This window comes from Ipomoea nil, unplaced genomic scaffold (assembly GCF_001879475.1).
Source record: "Ipomoea nil cultivar Tokyo-kokei standard unplaced genomic scaffold, Asagao_1.1 scaffold1407, whole genome shotgun sequence".
Taxonomy (NCBI): Eukaryota; Viridiplantae; Streptophyta; class Magnoliopsida; order Solanales; family Convolvulaceae; genus Ipomoea; species Ipomoea nil.
This window is the reverse complement of record NW_017617835.1, coordinates 6,458,603-6,481,058: the sequence shown is the minus strand read 5'-3', so window position 1 is coordinate 6,481,058 and position 22,456 is coordinate 6,458,603. Positions and strand designations below refer to the sequence as shown.

General features: G+C 36.2%; 3 protein-coding genes across 3 annotated transcripts; 1 reads left to right on the top strand and 2 right to left on the bottom strand.

The window, feature by feature from the left end:
- Positions 1–6,717: 6,717 nt before the first annotated feature.
- LOC109186707 (O-glucosyltransferase rumi homolog) lies at positions 6,718–9,239 on the bottom strand. The gene is made up of 5 exons (XM_019336814.1): positions 9,132–9,239; positions 8,135–8,568; positions 7,846–8,041; positions 7,601–7,665; positions 6,718–7,466 (listed from the first exon to the last, which is right to left on the bottom strand). Exons 2-5 carry the CDS (start codon positions 8,443–8,445, stop codon positions 6,884–6,886), a joined length of 1,155 nt encoding a protein of 384 aa, XP_019192359.1. The 5' UTR covers positions 8,446–8,568; positions 9,132–9,239; the 3' UTR covers positions 6,718–6,883.
- Positions 9,240–9,854: 615 nt separating this feature from the next.
- LOC109186286 (3-ketoacyl-CoA synthase 5-like) lies at positions 9,855–11,555 on the top strand. Its single transcript, XM_019336210.1, has 2 exons — positions 9,855–10,471; positions 11,492–11,555. The coding sequence occupies exons 1-2, from the start codon at positions 9,855–9,857 to the stop codon at positions 11,553–11,555; spliced, it is 681 nt and encodes a 226-aa protein (XP_019191755.1).
- Positions 11,556–11,637: 82 nt separating this feature from the next.
- LOC109186285 (O-glucosyltransferase rumi homolog) lies at positions 11,638–12,996 on the bottom strand. Its single transcript, XM_019336209.1, has 2 exons — positions 12,433–12,996; positions 11,638–12,288 (listed from the first exon to the last, which is right to left on the bottom strand). The coding sequence occupies exons 1-2, from the start codon at positions 12,979–12,981 to the stop codon at positions 11,638–11,640; spliced, it is 1,200 nt and encodes a 399-aa protein (XP_019191754.1). The 5' UTR covers positions 12,982–12,996.
- Positions 12,997–22,456: the final 9,460 nt, after the last annotated feature.

The window sequence follows — 22,456 nt, the reverse complement described above, 5'->3', positions numbered from 1 at the left end:
CTTCTGACTATATATATTGCATTTGCATGTGACTGCTATGACTAATGGCACCTAACAAGGCAAAATTTTCTTCATCAATGATGGCGACAATACCTTTTAACTTTAATTATTATTTCTTCTCCCCCCAACTTTATTTATTATTAGCTAATCGTTTAGTATACTAATTAGACGTAGAGAAAAAGAAAATTAATAATTAAGAGGTGTATTTGTGTGAAACTAAATCATGAATCTTAATTCGATAGTATAAATTATAATATCTATTACAGAAAATTTAATATTAATTTGAAATAAATAAATTTTTATTTATAATACATAGATATTGTAATATTTATATGTGAAATTGTGATATTGTTTCATGTAAAAATGATTGTGATAAATATTGTAATATTTATAGTTAAAATTTTCTCATACCTATAAAGTATAATTCAAATGTAATATTGTACTCTCCCTGACACATTTACTTTTTACATGCACAATTTTTAATGCAACACAACAAATGTTACTAATTTTTCAATTTTGTCTCTCAAAAATAGGTATTATTTGTATAAGAGTTAATTCCACCAGAAGTTCATTATCTTTGGTGAAATTTCAAATTTAGTCTCACTCTATTGTTTTTGCCATTTAAATCCTAGACTATTAATTTTTGAACACTTTTAGTCCTTTTCATGACATTTTCTATTTTTAGTAAGAGTGTTTTTGTCTTTTCATATTTTCCTTTGTTATTTTTCCGGTTTCAACTGGTTTAATTGGTTTAGAACTTTATGTAACCTTTAATTTTTAGTAACCATATTTTTTAACCGGTTATTAGTATAGTCCTAATTAAATCAAGGGTAATTCTACATCTACTTCCAAATTATACTCCCATTTTGCACTCCCTATAACATGGCATGCTTTGATTGCTTAATTAGTAGGGGTCATGATGTTTATTCATTATTTTTCTTTCTTCCTCCAATCAGATTTAAATACAAGTGAGAGATTGGGAGTATAGTTTTGAGAGTACATCTAGTATTTTTAAATTGAAAAATGTAGAATGAAAGTTATGTTGAATTTTAAAAATACGTAGCAATGTCTTAGAATAGATGTATCCTTTTTTGTCACTTGATATTTCAATTCACACCACCTGCTACTCATACTCGTTTGAGATCACACAAAGACACAATGACTTAACTAAATATCCGGCCCCTTTTTTGTCACTTGATTTTTCACACCACCTGCTAGTCCTACTTGTTTGAAATCATACAAAAACACAATGTCTTAAAATAAATATCTCTTTTTTTGTCACTTAATTTTTCACACCACCCGCTGCTCTTGCTCGTGTTACTGCTGCTTGCTTTATATGAGATATATTACACCTATAGTTTATCCTTAGTAATTTTTTCATGCCTGAGAATTAAAAACAAAATCATAATAATGACAAATTAAAACTGGATGGATTTCTATGCTAGCTAGCAAGCTAAGTGACACTACATGTATTATATATATATATATATATATATATATATATATATATATATATATATATATATGCAAAGTCTTTCCAAGCGCTAGTATGTCCCATAACAGGTTTGGTCCCCTAGAACAAATCCAAATCGTCCTCAAAATTTTGGGTATTTAGTTTCAACAATTACTTAACCTAGCTTTCAATTAAATTAATTGATATCACTCTTTTAGGATCAAATGTTTATCACTATGATAAAAATTATAACTTGTAGTGAAGACGTAATTTTATTTTTTTTAGTACCGCGACATTTTCGAGAAATAGAGTGTTGGACTTGACTCTTTGCTGGCTTCCGCTCAACAATCACTTGTTAGTTTTAACTGCACAATTGAACACGTGACCTGATTTTGATACCACTGTTTTAAATCAAGCTCTCATAACGAAGGCACAACTTTAATTCCTTATACAGTCACATTTTCGAAAAACAAGATATTGGACTTAATCCTTCACCGATCTCCGTCGAACAATCTCCCTTGCCACCAATTGACCGGACTTGACACTTCATTGCTGTCCGCCCAACACACCCTACATCCCATCCCAAGTAATTAAAATTTAATTAGTTTCAACCGTCATATCAAAAGAAAAACAAAATAAGAATTAAAATAAAATGTCAAATACTATAGATTACTACTATTATAAAACTTTGTTTCTTTTACTCCCCAGCCTACTTTTACCGCTTCCTGCCAAACAAATTATTATGACGCATAGAATCGAAAGCACCATAGCATATAGTAATATTTGCCCCTTTTCCTTATGGGTGAGGTCAGCAGGTCAACACAAACATTTCAATCCATTGAGGGAAATGTAGGGAATTTAAGTAATGACAAATAATCAAGCTATTTTAGCATATTAACTTACAAAAATTTAAATAACTCCAAGGTTTAGGCAATCCAGACAAAATCCAAATACAGAAAATTAGAAAATCAACACTCCACGTACTACACCTACCTACAAATTAAACTCTTGATACAAATATATAATCGTACAAGTAAATAATCTGATTAATAATACTTTCTTATCATTTTAAAATACCTCTTGTCATATGATAACACTTGTGTGAGACCATCTCACGGGTCTCAATCTGTGCAGTCGTTATGCTCTAGACCCGTGTCCAGCATGGTAACAGTGCCATTACCCGTGTTATCTTTTTTTTTTTTTTTTTTTTTTTTTTTTTTTTTAATTTCAGATTAGTTATAGGAGTATATGTTCATAATTTTATTATTATATGTTCATAATTGTAAGTTCATAATGTCAGAGCTCTATGTTCATAAATCAATAACTGTACATTCATACTTCCATAACTGTACATTCATAATTCCGTCACTGTACATTCATAATTCAATAACTGTAACTTCATAATTTTCGAAGCTCTATGTTCACAATTTTAGAGCTCTATGTTCATAATTTTATCACTATATGTTCACATTTTAAGTTCATAATATCAGAGCTCTGTGTTCATAATTCAATAATTGTATATTCATAATTGCATAACTGTACATTCATAATTGTATAACTGTACATTCATAATTCCGTAACTGTACATTCCTAATTCAATAACTGTAAAATCATAATTTTTGAAGCTCCATGTTCACAATTTTAGAGCTCTATGTTCATAATTTTATCACTATTTGTTCATAATTGTAAGTTAATAATGTCAGAATTCTATATTTATAATTTTATAACTTACATTCATAATGTCATAACTGTACATTCATAATGCCATAACTGTACATTCATAATCCCATAACTGTACATTCATAATGGCACAAACGAATAACGCAGTTAACGGCGAGACAAAATCAATTTTTTTTTTAAACTGAAATGACGCGTTTTTCTTAAAAACGACGTCGTTTTGGACTCGTGTCCACAATGCGTTGTGGACACGGGTCCTGGGCATAATTTGCCCAATCTGTGAGACGAGTCGAATCTTTGATTAATGGGTCAATTTTGTAATTAATAGGTTAGATCTTTGACCTCATTAATCAAGAATCCGACTCGTCTCACGGATTGAGACCCGTGAGACGGTCACATGCACACAAATTTTTTCCCTTGTTATAACATTGCTTAACTAGTACAGGTTCAGTTTTTCTTTTTTTTTTTTTTTCCTCCAAAAAATGACCAAATTAAAGAGGAGGTCTTTTTTTTTTTTTTTTTTTTTTTTAACATAAGTTATGTCATTTTCAAAGCTCTCAAGAACTTCGTTCGGAGGTCTCTCGAACCCAATCCAATCACATCTCTTTCTAACTGTTATCTTAGCAAATATGTCAGTCCACTGTATTATACTCTTGAGAGACATGGGTAAATTTTAATTACTTTCCAAACCCTCTCAATCCAGGCTTTACATTTATAGACGATGACCCTGTTTGGTAAAAAATTAGTCTATAGGTCAATTTTGGCTTATTTGACCACTATTAATTGTTTGATTTAGTTAAAATATCAATATAAGTGTTTGGTTAATTAGCTTTTTGCAACTCCAAAATGCTAAAATTCAAAAAACTATTCCAAGCAACTTTTTTCAATTAACTTTTTCATAAAAGAAATTATACCAAACAACTATCAGCTAACAGCTAATTTACCAAACAAATTAGCTCTCTCACTGATCTACTCAACCCAATCGTTATGTTGTGCATCCGTATGCACCATGCATGGTGCATACGGATGCCAAAACGACGTCGTTTTATTAAAAAACGCGCGTCTCTCCTTTAAAAAAAAATTCAGGTTCGATTCCCAGCAACAACATTATATTGTTCATTCATTCTGGAATTTTAGTGCATAGGTTATGGAATTATAGTTCATTGATTATGGAATTATAGTTCATCGATTATGGAATTGTAGTTCATCGATTCTGAAATTTTAGTTTATAGATTATGGAATTTTAGTTCATTAATTCTGGAATTTTTAGTTCATAGATTAGATTATGGAATTATAGTTCATCGATTATAGAATTTTAGTTCATATATTGTTGCTGGAAATCGAACCTGATTTTTTTTTTAAGGGGAGACGCGCGTTTTATTAAAACGACGTCGTTTTTGCATCCGTATGGTGCATACGGATGCACAACATATATAATTTGCCTACTCAACCACCTCTTTTGCATCGCTTTTAATCCACACCTTTTAGCCTTTCTATCCCAGGCTCATTGTAAGGCCATATACACAACTCCCCTTCGGCGACATGGTTTGTTCTCGCCATGCAGCTGAAACCAATTACCCAACTCCCTTTATGATCTCTCATACAGCCCACACGCCATAGGCTTGTTCAGAGAATTGAACGACGACGCATTCGTATTCACCACCATCCACACATGGAGAATTTAAAAACATAATAAGTCTCTCATTTATGTCCATATTTTTAATGCTAACCATTTTGTACATTATGCTTTAGAATTGTACTATATAATTTTTTAGACAAAAATACCCTTATTGTTATAACTTCCGTTATCTTTTCCATTACTTTTACCATGCACATGCATCCACCATATCTTTTCTTTTATTCTTTATTGATAACAATATTAGTAAGACATTATATATTCATTATATATTGGATTAATATAATAAATAAACTTTATTTCACTTAGATTTTAATTAGTAAAAATTTGTTAGTTATTTTTAAAAATCTAAATATTGAGCATATGTTTTTGCGCATCGCGCATAGAAAAGATTAGTATATAGAATATAAGACAATAAATTGAATTAAAGAATAGAACAACCAGAAAACTAGTATCAAGAATTATTAATATAAATGAAAATTTCAACCCCAAGTGTTAACTCTAACTGATTTGAAATGTCCATTGACACAAAAGATATTTATTCATATATCATAATAGTTGGGGTAAGTTAACCACGAACACGCATTAACCCTAAGTCACCTAATTTACTTAAAAGTGATAAACTTCACCAATTAAGTCTAATCGATAGCTAGCTTAAGTAGGCAACCTAACCCTATAACAAATGCCTAGGATTCAAGGTTCAATTGCATTAAGATTTGTGAATTCATAACCAACACAAATAATATTCTCCGAATGGACAAACATTTAATTTGTATCTATATTTCCCTGGATGGTTCATAAGCACCTAGTTGATATTTAAACGAAATTTCAGTCAAACGAACAAGAAATTAAATCATATAGCAATGAATCATAAGAATAATTAAAGAGCTGAGTATGCATCCGAATTAATTAAACCCATAAATTCAATAAAAATTAAACCATCAAAATATACTCCATAGATTAATACTATAACAAATAAATAATTAAGCTCAAAGTCTCACATATCAATCTATAGAGTTCTAATTTGGAATTGGAAATTAAGAACCCTAACTATTCATAATTGAAAAATTGACAGCAAAATAATTAAGAATTACAAAAACCGGAATGTGAACTTAGAGAAAAAATTATTGTAACAGATTAGTTAGGGGTCAAGACGGATTACATGCAGAAAATAGAAAAATGAAGGGAAGCAGATCAGTAGAGTGAAGAGTAGAGTTGAGAGCATGGTGAGAAGAGAAATAGGAAATTCCTCTATTGAAAAGTTTAATAAAAAACTTTTATTTTTTTGAGAGGAAACGATAATTCATTAATTAAACGGCCTCAGCTATGAACGGAGCCGGGGGGCAGGGGGGCAGTTGTCCCCCTCACCCCACCCCCACTCCACATATAATAGTTGTATGTTATGTATAAAAATATTTTAAGCACTAAATTAAAAATAATATCAAATAATTAAGAGGCTAACAATACACTTTCCGATCATCCTTGGACTATTTTTCTTATATATGTTTCCAGTTGGTGCCGCCTTCAATCATGCCATTTAAGTTAAGTGACGAATAAACTATGTTGAGTAGGTGCTTTTGATGTGTTATTTAACCACTAGAGTAGTGTGTAGCATAAATATCCAAACATAGACTAAAAGAAAAACCACGGGAGTGAATAATTTTCTTTGAGATTTTTATATTATTAGAGTTTGGGGTTTTTATTATATATAGACATAGTATATTTATAGATACTAATACATTGTAATAGAGTCAGTAGCATTCAAAAAAATATTTATAGATTTATAAAATAATATACAATCCTCTATATATATATATTTACTTATTTGTATTAATGGAGAAATTTAAATAAATTATACAACTTAACTTAAAATATAAACCCAACTAAATATGTTAATGTTATATTTTCATAAAATTGCCACTTAAATGGCTAAAGTTTTTACTACTGCAATAGATAAGAGATGATGGATGACATTGAAGAAAGTAGGAAGCTATATAGTATAGTTAGCAATCCGGCAGCATGGATATATGATGGATGTATGTGAGTAATATATATATATATATATATAGTTTAGTTTTTGTATGTAGTAGGCCGGGCCGCAGTAGGTAGGTAGGTAGCTAGTCTTCTCCAATGAAATTTGCGTGCTGCCAGTAATCATCTTCCCAGGAGTGTACCTTGTGGATTGAATTTTGTTTGTTTTTGAGAATGGAATGAAGAGCAGCAGCGGGGGCAGGAGAGGGCGGCATGGTGCATGGCGGTGTGTGGGAGGGAGCTTCAACCATAGATTCCATCATAAACTGCTTCTCCAGTCCTTGTGAGAGGGAAAGCACATGGTGGGAGGTGAGTGGCAGCATTTGTGGAGGTACACTTGGCTTGTATTTCAACAACTTGCTGTATTCACTCAGCAGGTGGAACATGTAGTCATACACATACTCCATCTTCAATTCTTCTTCCAAGAATTTGCTCCCACCATTCCCAATCTGTTGTGCGTGCTTTGGATGCTTCTTCCCCCACTCAACAGCATGCTTGATAGACCTGCATGTATCTTCATCCCTTATTGGCCAATAATGTTTCATTGGCATCAGACCTCTGGAGAAGAAATCGAAGTAACGGGGGTTCACCACCAATGTTGGAGAGTTACATCCCAAGATGTATTTCTGGCTCACAGACCATGACCTTCCTTCAATGTAAATCTTGTATCTACACCAATATAACTTACTATCATGTTCGATCCTACCACCCATCTAAAATATATGGTATTATCTATCACATTATGTAATAGTTGACAGTTAATATAATTCCAGATAATTTAGAAATAAATAATAAGCACTTACTGGTGAGTGCATTGGTTGGCTAAGTTGGAGTGATTGAAACCTTCTTGTTCCTCACTAGTCCAATTCTACAAATTTAAAATAATAATGGGACGTATTCCATTATATATATACATACATACAGGACCATTAGTAGTTGTTTTACATTAATTCATTAATTTAAAATGTAACTTGTAACTAGTAATTGACACCTACTGATATTCAAGTCTAAAAATATGTACCTAGTTAATATATGAATTCGTACGTACCTGATTATATAGGCGAGCCCCCCAATCTTGATATTCTGACACATTACATTTAAAGAACAAATTCATCCTATTTATAGAGGTGAAAGGATTTCCCTTCCAGAATGCATACGGTTCCCTGTCCACCCATTTAATCCTCTCATTGCCTTGTTGCAACTCCTTTAATAGTACCTCCCATGGCCTAATATGCAATTCTGGCCTGAATTTATGTATGTAATATTAATTAATATTAAAGAGACGCACGAATTGAATTGAATTGAATTGAATATGAATGCATACTATATATACATACCACCCCCAGAATGACCAATCAGGGAATGGAATATCGAAAGTTGAATCATCGGCGCAAAAGGTAAACAAGGGTGGTGGGGCAGTGGCATTTGGGCCCCTAAAATGTTCCACTTGTATGGCGGGTTCGTCCTCACAATCAAACATCAGCTCCAAATCAGGTATTTTACCGGGGTACCTCCTTAGCAATTGTAAAATTCCCCATACAGTAAGAGTGTCTCTGCTTTGAAATGCTTTGAAATGCGAATCCACATACGCACTCCCATTCACTATCACCAACCGAAAAGCAGCTGTCGTTTTGCCGCGCATCACCATTTCTCTCGTAATTCCGGTCTCCTTCCACACCCATAGGTCCTCATTGATCCAACGAAAGTAATCCGGACACGTCGCCGGGGATTTCTCATCAGATTCTCCCGAAACCGACCACCACAACGACGACTGCATGCGCCCATCATTTCATATCATTATTATTAGGCACAAGTGTCAAATAGGCTCATCTACTACTGCCAAGTGCTCAATTTCCACCACGAACTAAATTAAGTGTCAAATAGATCTATTTACGAGTTAATTTTATTCAATTGACTTTTTTTACAGATTAATAACAGGTTACTTATTTAATTATTAAAATAAATAAATAAAATAAAATAAAAAAATAATACATCCTTTTTTTTGTAATAATTTTTAAATTATTTTTTTAATAATTGAATTGGTAACCTGCAAAAAAAATCAATTACCTGCGAAATAAGTTAATTGAACAAATTTAGTAGGTAAATGTGGTTAATTAGCTTTTAATTTAGTTCATAGTGGGAATTGAACACCTAACAATAGTACATGGGCCTATTTGACACTTCTCCCTTATTATTATTTTTTTTTTCCATTTCTTAGACACAGACAGATAGATAGATAGATAGATACATAGATAGAAAGTCTTTTCCAAAAAAAAAAAAAAAAAAAAAAAAAAAAAAAGAAAAGATAGAAAGTCGTTCAGGAACTGAACTTACTGGGAATGTGGAGTGGAGCCAGTGAATATTATTTATGACGAAGAATTGGCCTGTGAAGAGAAACACGAAGAAGAAGAAGAGAGCCAGCAGCCACCACCCACGCACCTTTGTCCCTCTCATTTCCTTCCTTCAATTCAAAACGTAACGTATCTACATTTATTTCTTTTTTTCAATAATCATTCCTCCCTTTTTTATATTTGTGCCCCGCCCCCACAACACCTACTTTTAATTCACACCTACTATACGGAATTACGGAGTAATTAATTATTTGCCTCTCTTGCTTATTTAGTCACCAATATTATTATAGAGTATATAGTAATTATACTTTTTAACCAAATTAAAATAAAATCCTACCATAATATATGCATGGAAACTCTATCGGGTTGTATATTTATATAATTCTACATAAATTATGTAAATGATTTAACATATTTGGCGCACCATTATCTTTTTTTAAAATATGATCTTTTTAGAGTAAATACCCAAAATAGTCTCTCAACTATAGCTAAATTCACAAATTGGTCCTTGACTTTTAATTTTAACCAATTAAGTCTTTAACTTTGCAATTTTAACACGATTTGGTCCTCCGTCTATTTGACCATTTGTTGACCGTGATCTCTGAGGATATATATGTAATTTCATCACCGCCCGCCCTCATCCGCTATCAAGACACAGTCTATTGCCCATCCACAAGCCACTGCCCAGCCGCCCTCATCTACTGCCATGACACACTTCACCGCCCAGCCTTCACATACTGCCACGACACAATCGACCGCCCAAACACCTTCGCATAATTCATCATTGCCGGCGCTACAACCCAATTTACAATCTTCATCAGTCCAACGCCACAAACAACCGTGTCTGAGTCTACTGGGCGGCGCCGCGATTCTCGTGTCCAACAAGAAGCGCGATTCGGGTCGGGCCAAGTACCGGCTCATGCACGTGGTCCGCACGCACAAGGGTGCCGACGATAAAGCCTACCGTTGCGTTTACGAGCAGAAATATCCTCAAGGGAAAGTCGGAATCAACCTCTCAAAAGACCTAATGGTGATCGTCGGCGAAGCCCTCAAATCCAACATAACCACAATCGGCCCGCTCGTTCTCCCGCCGTCGAAGCAGCTCCTCTTCCTGTTCACCCTAATCGACCGGAAAATCTTCAATCCCAAATGGAAACCCTACATTCCCGACTTCAAACAGGCCTTCGAACACTTCTGCATCAACGCCGGCGGCCGCGCCATCATCAACGATCTCCAAAAGAACCTGCAGCTCTCGCCGGAGCACGTAGAGGCCTCCAGGATGACACTGCACCGGTTCGAAAACACATCGTCTTCTTCGCTCTGGTACAAACTCAACTACATTGAATCCAAAGGGAGGATGAAGAAATGCGACATGATTTGGCAGATTGCTTTCGGCGGTGGATTCAAATGTAATAGTGCGGTCTGGAAATACAACTGGAACCTTAAAAAACCGACGACGGACCATGAAATTACATATATATCCTCAAAAATCACAGTCAACAAACGGAGGACCAAATCGTGTTAAAATTGTAAAGTTAAGGACTTAATTGGTTAACATTGAAAGTCGATGACCAATTTGTTAATTTAGCTATAGTTGAGGGATCATTTTGGGTATGTACTCATCTTTTTACATTGCGGCCGGGCATACACCGATATTAATTATGTACATATTTCTACAACTTGATTTATAATATTCATCATTAATGACAATAATTTCATTTATTATTAATCATGATTCCGGGCTGATAATATTATTAATTATTTATAAAATTTTACGTATTAAGAGTGTTACGACGTAACTTTGAAAATAGATATATTTATTAATATAGTAAAATATTTGGTTAGTAAGATTGAATATATGTTTAATTTGTGTGCGTGTATAAACTGTATTGCATCCATTTCCACTATTGTAAAGTGTGAATGCATATTAATAGATTTGTAAGATCATTAATATAAATGAGATTAGCAATATGAATGCATTTATTGTGTTCACATTTACAATGTATCTGTTCATATACTTTCTCAATGGTTCCACTGAGGCTCGAACTCGTAATAACCTTCTAAATGAAAATCCAACCCGGGTACCATTAGACCACATAGTCTTAGTAAATACGTTAGTCATATAATTAAATTAGTTATTTCAAATTTAAATAATAATAATAATATAAGTAACAATAAATTTTAAAATCAACATAATAATAACATAATTAAACTTATATTTTTAATAAAACTAATTATGTTTAGTATCCTAACATTACAACAATACCTATAAATTTTTGTCCCCGGGCAAATACTAGTATTCTTTAAAAACAAAAAAGGTTTTGCATGTGTTTCTGGTGTCAGCTGGTTTAAGGCTATAGATGTATGTATGTATACAGGGAGGGAGGGAGTTGGAAAATATATTTGATCCTTACCTTAAAATATTGAATCCCCAACTCTAAGGACCTTAGTAGGAGGGAGGGAGGGAGGGTATGTTATTATCCTGTATATCATATAGGGGTGGCACTGTTTTGATGGTTATTCCAGTAGTGGTTTTCCCAGGAATGGACCTGATTGATTGAATTTTGTTTAGTGCGGAGAAGGAAATGAAGAGTGGCGGGATCAAAAGGAGGCGGCATGGTACAAGGCGGTGTCCGGGAGGGAGTCTTCACCATAGAATCCATCATGAACTGCTTCTCCAGTCCGGTTGCTGGGCAAAGCATTAGCTCAGAACAGAGTTGAAGTGCCTGGGGAGGTACAGTTGGCTGGTAGTTCAAGAGTTTGGCGTAGTGGGTCAACAGGTGGAACATGTAGTCGTAAACGAACTCCATCTTCAATTCTTCCTCTATGAATTTGCTTCCTTCTTTGCCAAACTGTTGCGCCTTTTGGGGATGGGTGTTGCCCCAATCAACAGCGTGCTTAATGGATCTGCATTTGTCGTCCTTGGTCTTTATCGGCCAATAGTGTTTCAACGGCACCAAACCTCGGCTGAAGAAATCGTAGTAACGGGGCTTCACTAGTAACGTTAGAGAATCGCACGCCAATATGTACTTCTCGCTTACTGACCACCCCCTTCCTTCTATATAGATCTTGTACTTGTGTGTACACTGACTCGCTAAGTTGGACTGCTTGAAACCCTGCTTTTCTTCTTCAATCCAATTCTGCCGCCCGCACGCCCGCAAATTATATATATATATATATATATATGCATGTTTCATAATAATAATTCAGATCAACTCATACTCATCCAAGTAACCAGTTAATTTCATCATATATAATATATGCATGTACGTGGTACGTCTTACCTGAGTATATAAACGAGCACCCCAGTCCTGGCTTTCTGAGACATTACAAGTAAGCAGATTCTTTCTGATTGCAACTGAAGGATTTCCCTTCCAGTAGGCATATGCTTCTCTATCAATCCATTTAATCTTTTCACTCCCTTGTTTCAAGTCCTTCAATAATCCCTCCCATGGCTTAATATTCATTTCTGGCCATCCCCAGAATGACCAATCAGGAAAAGAAATATCCAAAGTTTCATCACTGGCACAGTATTTAAACAACGGAGGAGGAGGGGCTCCTGTGGTACCTTGGAAATGCCTGGCTTTGATGACTGGTCGATCCTCACAATCAAACATGAGCTCCAAGTCCGGCACTTTACCAGGGTACCTCCGCAGCAGCTGCAAAATGCCCCATAGGCTGAAACTGTCTCGAGTTTGAAATGCCTTTCTGTATTTCTCCACGTATGCTGTCCCATTCACTATCACCAACCGGAAATGGGCTGTCCTTTGGGCACTCATAACCATTTCTCTGCTAATTCCTGTCTTCCTCCAAACCCATAGGTCCTCATACATCCAACGGAAGTAATCTGGACACGTTTTTGGGGATGGAACTGCTGCTGCCTCTTCATCATCATATAATGATGGGCCGTAGTAGCTAGCAGCCGGACAACTTCTTGTGAGGTTAACAAATGAACAATTCAGAGGATCAATTTCTTTTTTTGTTTCATACACATCTTGTGTTGGTCTCTGAAGGAATTTTCCAGAGAGTGACCACGACTGCATGCAAATTATATATAATTTTAAAGCTAGAGTAAGTTTTCAGGGATATGATAACCAAAAAATGTATACAAACAGTATCAATTCCAAAAACAGAGAAAAATGTATGTAGCTATATAGGCCAGCACTCGCGCGCGCAATATAATATTTGAACTTACAAGAACTGTGGATTCGTCGAGAAACCGCACGGCGACTAAAACTCCTGCGCAGAGGGCTAGGAAGAAGAAGATAGCCACCGCTGATGAAGACCGGAGAAGATGCTGTAATGGTATCCAGGCCGTCTCTATGAAATGTCGATGAAGTCCCCATCCATTTACCCTACTCTCTCTCATTAGTTTCTTCAACCTTCTACCTTAATTAGCTTGAATTGAATTGTTCAGTTCAATAGCTGCAGCTGGCTACTACCGTATCTACCGAGAGATATGGCTTAACAAAAAGCAGGCATGTTTTTCTACACAAATATGGATTCTTTAAATGCAAATAAAAATAATAATTCAAAGAGCATGTCACCTCACCTAACAAGCTAAGAGATTATTATTATTATTATTATTATTATTATTATTATTATTATTATTATTATTTTTAATCTAAGAAAGAAAACATTAAAGATCAACAGTTTGGGGAGCTACGCTGGCATAGTGTGAGATCCGCTAAAATTGGCGGCACAGAAGCCGGGTGTGCAGTGATAATACTATTCATTCATACACGCAATGCATGTATAAATAAAAAATGTCAATGCCCGGCAGCTCCGGCTTGATCAGCATTACATCGGCTGGGTGGTTGAGCCGGACACTGCTCACCCACCCGATTAGTGGAGGGTTAGGGAGCAATCTGCAGCAAAGTCCCTACGGGTGTTGGGGCGACCATTCAGAGGCGCACAGTCCTAAGGGACTTCAAGCTACCAGAGCACCCATCTTATGATGGATCTCGTGACCCTCACGACCACTTCATCAGCATTCAGGCTAAGATGCAAGTGGTCGAAGTCGAGGACCAGATAATTTTTAGGGCATTCTTTAATTTCTTACGTTGGCTGGCCTTGTGAAGCGTTGATTTTTTATTTTTATCACCCTGTTCGATTATCAGCTTTGAGTACTTAGCCGATCGATTATTAACACATTTTGCCGGGAGCATGCTGGAGCCCAAAAAGTACATTCCAGACTTAACTCGGGTAGATGAGTGAGAGAGCCTACGTATGAGTTATATTAATTGTTATGTTTATACTATATAGTTATTATTGTATGTTTAGAACTAGTCTTCTACTAATAACCTGTTAGATAGGAACAGTTAGAGATAGATTCAGATATACTCTCCTGTATTCCTATCTTTCTGTAATTGATTTTGGATTTTGAATTCTCATCTGGTATCAGCCTAAACACGATCCTCCACCGCAAAACACCTAACCCCCTCCTTACCCCACCCTTATGTCGTCGCATTCGTCCGAGAGGACTCCGTCTGCCGCCGCCGGCGGTTCCTCTCCGGCGACCGGAAATCCATTAGCAGGAGCCCATCATTTCATATCAATGAAATTAACCTCTAGGAACTTCTTATTTTGGAGAACTCAACTTCTCCCATTCCTTAGAGGTCAAGATCTCATCGGCTTTGTTGATGGTACTCACCCGTGTCCGCCGGCGTTCATCACCGAGACCTCCAGCGGCTCTGGCTCCGGCGCCACCACCTCGGCTCCATCAGTTCCGAACCCAGCACATAAGGCCTGGGTTCTCCAGGATCAGTCCATTCTGAGCCTCCTAATATTATCCATGTCCGACGAGGTGTTGCACCTAGCGGTTGGCCGGAATACCGCCGCTGAAGTCTGGAGATGCAACTCTCGGGTCCAATATGCAGGCACGCTGCTTGAGCCTGCTCAGACAATTCCAGGCGCTCCGGCAAGGGGCGTCGACGCCTTGTGATTATCTCGGCAAGGCGGAGCTACTGGTGGAAGCACTTGCACGCTCATCGACTGAAGCAGAATACAAAGCCTTAGCTGATGTGGCAGCTGAGGTTACTTGGGTTGTTTCCCTACTTCGAGAGTTAGGTCTTCACTCGGGGCAACCCTCTACTTTATGGTGTGATAACTTAGGAGCGACGTATCTTTGCGCTAATCCAGTTTTTCACGCCAGAACGAAGCATGTTGAAATCGACTATCATTTTGTCCGTGATAAGGTAGCCAGTGGTGACTTCGTGATTAATTTTGTGTCTACGAAGGATTAGCTTGCAGATATTCTCACTAAACCGCTGGCTGGGCCAAGATTTATTGCTCTACGCGACAAGCTCAGCGTTGTGTCTCTTACACCGTCAGCTTGAGGGGGTGTATGAGTTATATTAATTGTTATGTTTATACTATATAGTTATTATTGTATAGTTAGAACTAGTCTTCTACTAATAACCTGTTAGATAGGAACAGTTAGAGATAGACTCAGATATACTCTCCTGTATTCCTATCTTTCTGTAATTGATTTTGGATTTTGAATTCTCATCCTACGTAAGTACATAGCCCATTGACAGAAAGAGCCCTAAGCGATCAAGGGCTTGAATGACAAGACTGCACTGACTTTTTTCATGAGTCTTTGCACGCTAACGGACATTATAGCAAGTTGCGTCATGGGAATCCTAAAATTTATCACATGGTAGAAATTAAGATAAATTATTATTGCACAATATATAATTAATATTTTATTATCAATGCCCTTATTCCTTACATTCGTAGTTTGTCATATATACATATATACTTTAGGTGGTATAGGATCTGACAACTTGATTTATAATATTCATCATTAATGACAACAAATTCATTTATTATTAATCATGATTCCTGTCAATTATTTATAAAATTTTACTAATTAAGAGTGTTACGTAACTTTGAAAATATATATATATATATATATATATATATATATATATATATATATATATATATATATATATATATATATATATATATATATATATATATATATATAGAATTAGGTTCTGGTGTGGTTAGTGTGTCCAGGTGTGGTTGTGCGGTTTAATCTGGGTCATTCATCTCGCTTAAATCAACGTTCAGATTACCAAAATTTAAAAAAAAAAAAAAACGCGGTGGTAATTTTGTAATTTTTGCATCTAGGTCAAAATTAAGGTGAGCGAATCTGTGATTAATGTGCGTGAGTTTTGTATATAAGATGCGTGAGTTTTGTGCGTAAGGTGTGTGAGGTTTGTGCTTAATGTGCGTGGGGTTGTGCTTAATGTGAGTAGTTGTTAAAACTTAAAGTCTGTGAGTTAATACTTAAAGTGCGTGGGTTTTGTACTTAATGTGCGTGAGGTTGTGCTTAATGTGCGTTTGTTTTGTACTTAATGTGCGTGAGTTTGTGCTTAATGTCAGTAGTTGTTGAAATTTAAAGTCTGTGAGCTAATATTTAAAGTGCGTGAGTTTTGTGTTTAATGTGCGTGGGGTTGTGCTTAATGTGTGTGAGTTTTGTACTTAATATGCGTGAGTTTGTGCTTAAAATCTAACACTTAAGGTGCGTGTTTCTATCACTTAAGGTGCGCCATTTTTAGCTTATGCTTCTTTCTTCCAGACACGCGTTTTTTTTTTAAATTTTCATTGATTTGAGCCGTTGATCTAAATTTGATCAACGGTTCATATCTAACCGCACAACCGCACGGGAAGCTGTGACCTGAATTCTTCCCTATATATATATATATATATATATATATATATATATATATATATATATATATATATATATACATACATACATACATATATATGAGTGAGAGAGCCTACGTAACTACGTAAGTACATAGCCTATTGACAGAAAGAGCCCTAAGCGATCAAGGGCTTGAATAACAAGACTACACTGACTTTTTTCATCGAGTTTTTACACGCTAACGGACATTATAGCAAGTTGCGCCATAGGAATCCTAAAATTTATCACATGATAGAAATTAAGATAAATTATTATTGCACAATATATAATTAATATTTTATTATCAATGCCCTTATTCCTTACATTTGTAGTTTGTCATATATACATACTTTAGGTATAGGATCTGACAACTTGATTTATAATATTCATCATTAATGACAACAAATTCATTTATTATTAATCATGATTCCTGTTAATTATTTATAAAATTTTACTAATTAAGAGTGTTATGTAACTTTGAATATATATATATATATATATATATATATATATATATATATATATATATATATATATATATAGCATGAAATATTATATAAAATTTATATTTATGTTAAAAATATTAATAGTTTGAGTAGCTTAGTTGTTGATTGAATTTCAAATTTTATTTTATAAAAGACTTATGTCATGTGTTCAAATCTCATTAGCAACACTTTAATTATCTTCTCTCTTTCATTTCTTCACAAGATAATCTAAATATTTTTAGTCTGGTTTTTGAGGAGGAAGAAGAAACCAAGAAGAGAATAGTAGCAAAAACTGGATTGATTATGGGGCAGATCTTACTATTCATATCAATATATTATAAACCTTTCCATATTGCTTTGACTAGACCTCGTACAATAACTGCACTTGGATTTTTCTATCTTTTTTTCCAGATCATATCTATTTTGAATTGAAATTTTTTTATTCTATTTTAATAGAATATATTTTCATTTTAGATTTATATGAATTTTGAATATAAATATGAATTCTGAAATTCCATTTAATATTATCTTCAATTGTATCTTTGGCATTTTCTTATTTATTTATTATCAGTTTCAGTTAATGTGAATATAAATAGTTAAATCCCGACAAACTATTCGAGCTAAAATTGATTATTGTTCTTATCCAGTTCAAACTATCTATGGGGTATTAGGCATAAAAATTTGGATATTTCTGGACGAGGCCTAATAAACCTTTATTACTTATTTTTCCCTTCGATACCAGTAATTGAACAAAAGCAGAGAACCTCGGTCATTCTTTTTCTGGTCAATCAAAGGGAGCAATTCTAATTTCTAATACTGAATTCTATAGGGTTGAATAAAAAATCGATTGACCATTTGATATCATTGCTATGCTTAGTGTGTGACTCGTTGATTTTTTAGGGTTAGGATTAAACCAAACCCATAGTATGAACTAATAACTAGAGAAGAACTAATAACTTTTTATGAATAATTTAATTAACAAATTAAATGCTCTTTTAGTCTAGTTTTTATAAATCATTTAATTAATGTAGTATACACGTTTATAATATACTTTATTGTATTCGAATTAAATTAGAAAAATCGATCTAACTAAAAGAAATTAAAATTTAAAAGTATTTATGAATATATTGTTATTCAAATTATTTTATCTAATTGGTTATAATTCATATTTTTTTCATAAATATATTGTAATTTATAATGTATTTTGTATTTTAACCTTATTATGGTTGTTTGATTTTTGTCATTGACATTTCTAACGTTATTTAATATTCCCCCACTCGGATGATTTTCTGGATCCGCTGATTATGCTTAAACTTAGTGATTTCAAAGTATGTCCTAAGTGCCTTTAAATAGGCATATGAGACAACTAGAAAGTAGGATTAAAGCATTTGAAAATAAGATCCTTTAAAGATAGGATCTTGACATAAAGATAGAATTATTCAACAGCAAATAAATAAAATAATGAAAAAAGTGTCAAATAAATCCTTAAACTTTACCCGAAAAGTTAATTAACATTCTAAACTTTTAAAAAGTACAATTATACATTTAATATGTTATATTGAGACAATAAAGTCCAAAAATCTATAAATGACCTGCTATTACAGGTCATTAGAATTTCACGTCAATTTTATCCATCTCTAGCGATAATTCGACGACCGGTAAGATCGAACCGTCAAAAGTCGCCATCTACCATAGAACGTAACCAACTATAGTGTTATCCCAATCTAATGGTGACAATGCACCTCCATGATCCTATCTCTTGTATAATGGGATCCTAATTATACAAGAGTACGAAGTTCATACAAATCACCAATTCACAACACCCTAGTTAATGCATCACATCATATCAATTGTTATTTAATTCACTCAAGCATCCATACAAGGTCAATCCAAATTCCTATATTTTTTTTTGGGTGAAGAAAGACCCGTACTCACGGGAGAAAGAAAACACTAAAGACTACCACACTCTTGCAGAGCTTGCCCCGTAGGCATCAGCTTCCAGCAGATGATTAAGACTAGGCGGAGGGAGATCAAGCCACGTTGTCCCCCAACTTGCAGACTGGCCCAGATTCGCCAGGTGATCCGCGCACTTATTGCCTTCGCGCAACGTGTGCCTGAATATCACATTTTCCATACTCAAGGCCAACAGTTTGCAATCTTTATAGGTGGAAGAGGAACATTCTTCAATAGTCTTGTCCCCGTCCATGGCTGCCACCACTGCTTCAGAATCCAACTCCAGAATGACCCTTCTAAACCCCCTGTCCTTTGCCAACCGTAGACCCTCCCTTAGGCCCCACAGTTCCGCGGCAAAGCTATTAGAAACCCCAATATTTGTGTAAAACCCACAAAGCCAGTCTCCTTTGTGATTCCTTGCAAGTCCCCCGGCGCTCGCCAGTTTCGTGCTGCTTTTGAAAGCCCTATCTGTATTAATTTTTATCCAACCCGGTTCTGGGGGATGCCAACTAACCCACCTTAGTCTGCCAACTCGGTCACATTTGTTCTTTAAGAAGATCTCGACGGTTTCTGATGCCAGATTGCCAGCACGGCGCACAACGTCAACGGGGGTCGAGATGATGTTGTCAAAAATCCTCCGATTGCGAGCTTTCCATATTTCCCAGCATGTGTAGATGAAGGTGACTCCCCATGGGCAGCCGTGTTGCCATGTTGAGGAGGTACAGTTTTCCTTAAGCCAAGTTTGTAGGAAGGTAGTCAACCTGTACTTGAAGGACACCGGATGGTATGTTCTTTTCCAACATTCCTTGGCAAAGCTACATTCCAGAAGCACGTGGGCCAAAGTTTCTTCATCTTCCCCGCAAGTCGTGCACAAAGCATCATCCGTCAACCCCTTTCGCTTGCGTTCCATGTTTGTGAGGAGTCTACCTTTGGTTATGAACCACAAGAAGAGCCGGCATCGTTCAATTACGCGTGTCTTCCATACCCAAGCAGAATCCATAACGTCCTCGTTAGTACCTGCAATGTAACAAAAAGCACTCTGCACCGAAAATGCACCCGTAGGTGAATTCGGCCAGTAGAGGGAGTCCTTCACCTGATCGCAAGCGGCTATGGGAGTAGCCCGAATGCTGTCCACCACCCTAGTAGGGAGATAGGAAAGGAGCCTGTTAGTATCCCAAGTACGGTTAGGGAGGATAAAATCACTAACCTTTGCATTCGTAATGGCGTCCGGAATGGTTATATTGTCAAGTAAGCCAAGGGGTTTGTCGCCTGTCCACCAGTCCGACCAAAAATTCAGGGTGTTGCCACTCCCTACCCTCCAAGCTGCTCTGACTTCAACAGTTGAGCGTCCTCTGATGATACCTTTCCAAATCCAAGAGGAATTCGTGGCCGTGGGTGTAGTAAAAAAATTTGAATTTTTTACATACTTGTCTTTCATAACTCTAACCCACAACTTATCATTACACGTGTTTAATTGCCAAGCAAGTTTAGCTAAAAGGGAATCATTGAAGTCTGAGCATTTCCTGATTCCCAAGCCACCCGCGTTCTTTGGTTTGCAGATGTCATTCCACCCAACTAAGTGCAGCTTTCTCTTCTGTTCAGTATCACCCCATAAGAAATCTCTACAGATTTTATCAACTTCCATGCAGATTCCCCTCGGTAGTTTCAGGACCTGCATGGTATAGACCGGCATCGAAGAAAGGGCGGATTGAACCAGAGTCCTTCTTCCCGCTAAACTTAGCATGTTAGCCTTCCACTGAGCTAGTTTCCTTCTCATGTTCTCCAGAATGTACCCGAAGGTTTGTTTAGACACCCTCTTATGAAGAATTGGGATCCCCAAGTAATTCCCCAGGTGATCAGAAACCGAAATTCCTGTCAATCTTTTGAGACCTCTCTTGTTCTCCATACTAGTGTTTGGGCTGCAGAAAATGTTGGATTTGGAAAAATTGATATTTAGACCAGATTTTCTCGAGAAGTTACCCAAACAGTTCATGATAGTACGCCCCTGACTCTCTGAAGCTTCTGCAAAGAGCATTAAATCGTCTGCAAAGAAAAGGTGGGAAATTCCCGTTCCACCTCTGGAAATGGTGATGGGCCTCCAGTTCTTTTTCCGAACTTCTTCTTGGATGTCCCAAGAGAGTCTTTCCATAACGAGAATAAAGAGGTAGGGGGCAAGCGGGTCCCCTTGTCTGAGACCTCTCCCCGGTTGGAAGGGCGGTAACTTTTCTCCATTCCATAGGAGTGAGATAGAGCTCTCCCTGACAGAAAACATAATCAAACGAATCAAATTCTGGGAGAACCTGAACTCCACCAGTGTGGACTCCAGGAACTCCCAAGAAATGCTATCATAGGCTTTATGGAGATCGAGTTTGACCGCCATAAGCCCTTTCCTCCCTTTCCTGAGCCGCATGTAATGGACAACCTCTTGCGTAAGAATGATGTTGTCTGCAGTGGACCTCCCAGGGAGGAAACTGTTTTGGTAGGGCCCTATGAGGTTTTTCATAATGGGCCGCATGCGATTAACAATCACCTTAGAGATGATTTTGAAGCTGACATTCAGGAGCGTGATAGGCCTAAAATCACTAGCCGACTCAGGGCTATCCTTTTTGGGGATGAGAGTGATGAAAGCTTCAAGGAAAGTAGGAGACACTTTACCATTGCTGATGGCTTCTCTGACGAAGGAGGTGATGGGGTTCTTAACCTCCTCCCAAAAAGCCTGATAGAAGGCAGCTTGGATTCCATCTGGACCAGGACTACCGAACTTCTTCATACCAAAAACCGCCTTTCTGACCTCGCCCATATCTACAATCCTTGCAAGGCTGCGGATTTGGGCTCCCTCCAGTCTGGGTCCCCCATAGGAGTCAGTCGAGTTATCACTTGTGTTGACTTTCCTGCCAAACAGATCAATAAAAAAATTAGAGATGTGTTCAGAGATCTTGTCAAAATCAGAATTCCACTCACCATCAATTTTTAACATCCTGACCCTGGCCCTATTGCGTCTAACAAGAGTAGATTTATGGTAAAAGGAGGTATTTCTGTCACCATCCTGGATCCACGTACGTCTGGATTTCTGAAACCAGAAAAGCTCTTCTTGTTTAAGAACCTCGTTTAGCTCTGTAATAAGCTTCTTTTCCAAGACTTGGAGACCTCTCGAAGTATTGTAGAAAG

What these genes read in the sequence shown, in the direction of transcription:
- LOC109186707 (XM_019336814.1), bottom strand. Translation starts at nt 8,445, where the DNA reads ATGGTGATGCGCGGCAAAACGACAGCTGCTTTTCGGTTGGTGATAGTG. An exon ending in GGGCTCGCCTATATAATCAG is followed by an intron (nt 7,666 to 7,845) that starts GTACGTACGAAT and finishes TTAAATTTGTAG; the next exon opens with AATTGGACTAGTGAGGAACA. An exon ending in GCCAACCAATGCACTCACCA is followed by an intron (nt 7,467 to 7,600) that starts GTAAGTGCTTAT and finishes ATATTGGTGTAG; the next exon opens with ATACAAGATTTACATTGAAG.
- LOC109186286 (XM_019336210.1), top strand. Translation starts at nt 9,855, where the DNA reads ATGACACACTTCACCGCCCAGCCTTCACATACTGCCACGACACAATCG. An exon ending in ACATCGTCTTCTTCGCTCTG is followed by an intron (nt 10,472 to 11,491) that starts GTACAAACTCAA and finishes TTCTGGTGTCAG; the next exon opens with CTGGTTTAAGGCTATAGATG.
- LOC109186285 (XM_019336209.1), bottom strand. Translation starts at nt 12,981, where the DNA reads ATGTATGAGGACCTATGGGTTTGGAGGAAGACAGGAATTAGCAGAGAA. An exon ending in GTGCTCGTTTATATACTCAG is followed by an intron (nt 12,289 to 12,432) that starts GTAAGACGTACC and finishes TGCGGGCGGCAG; the next exon opens with AATTGGATTGAAGAAGAAAA.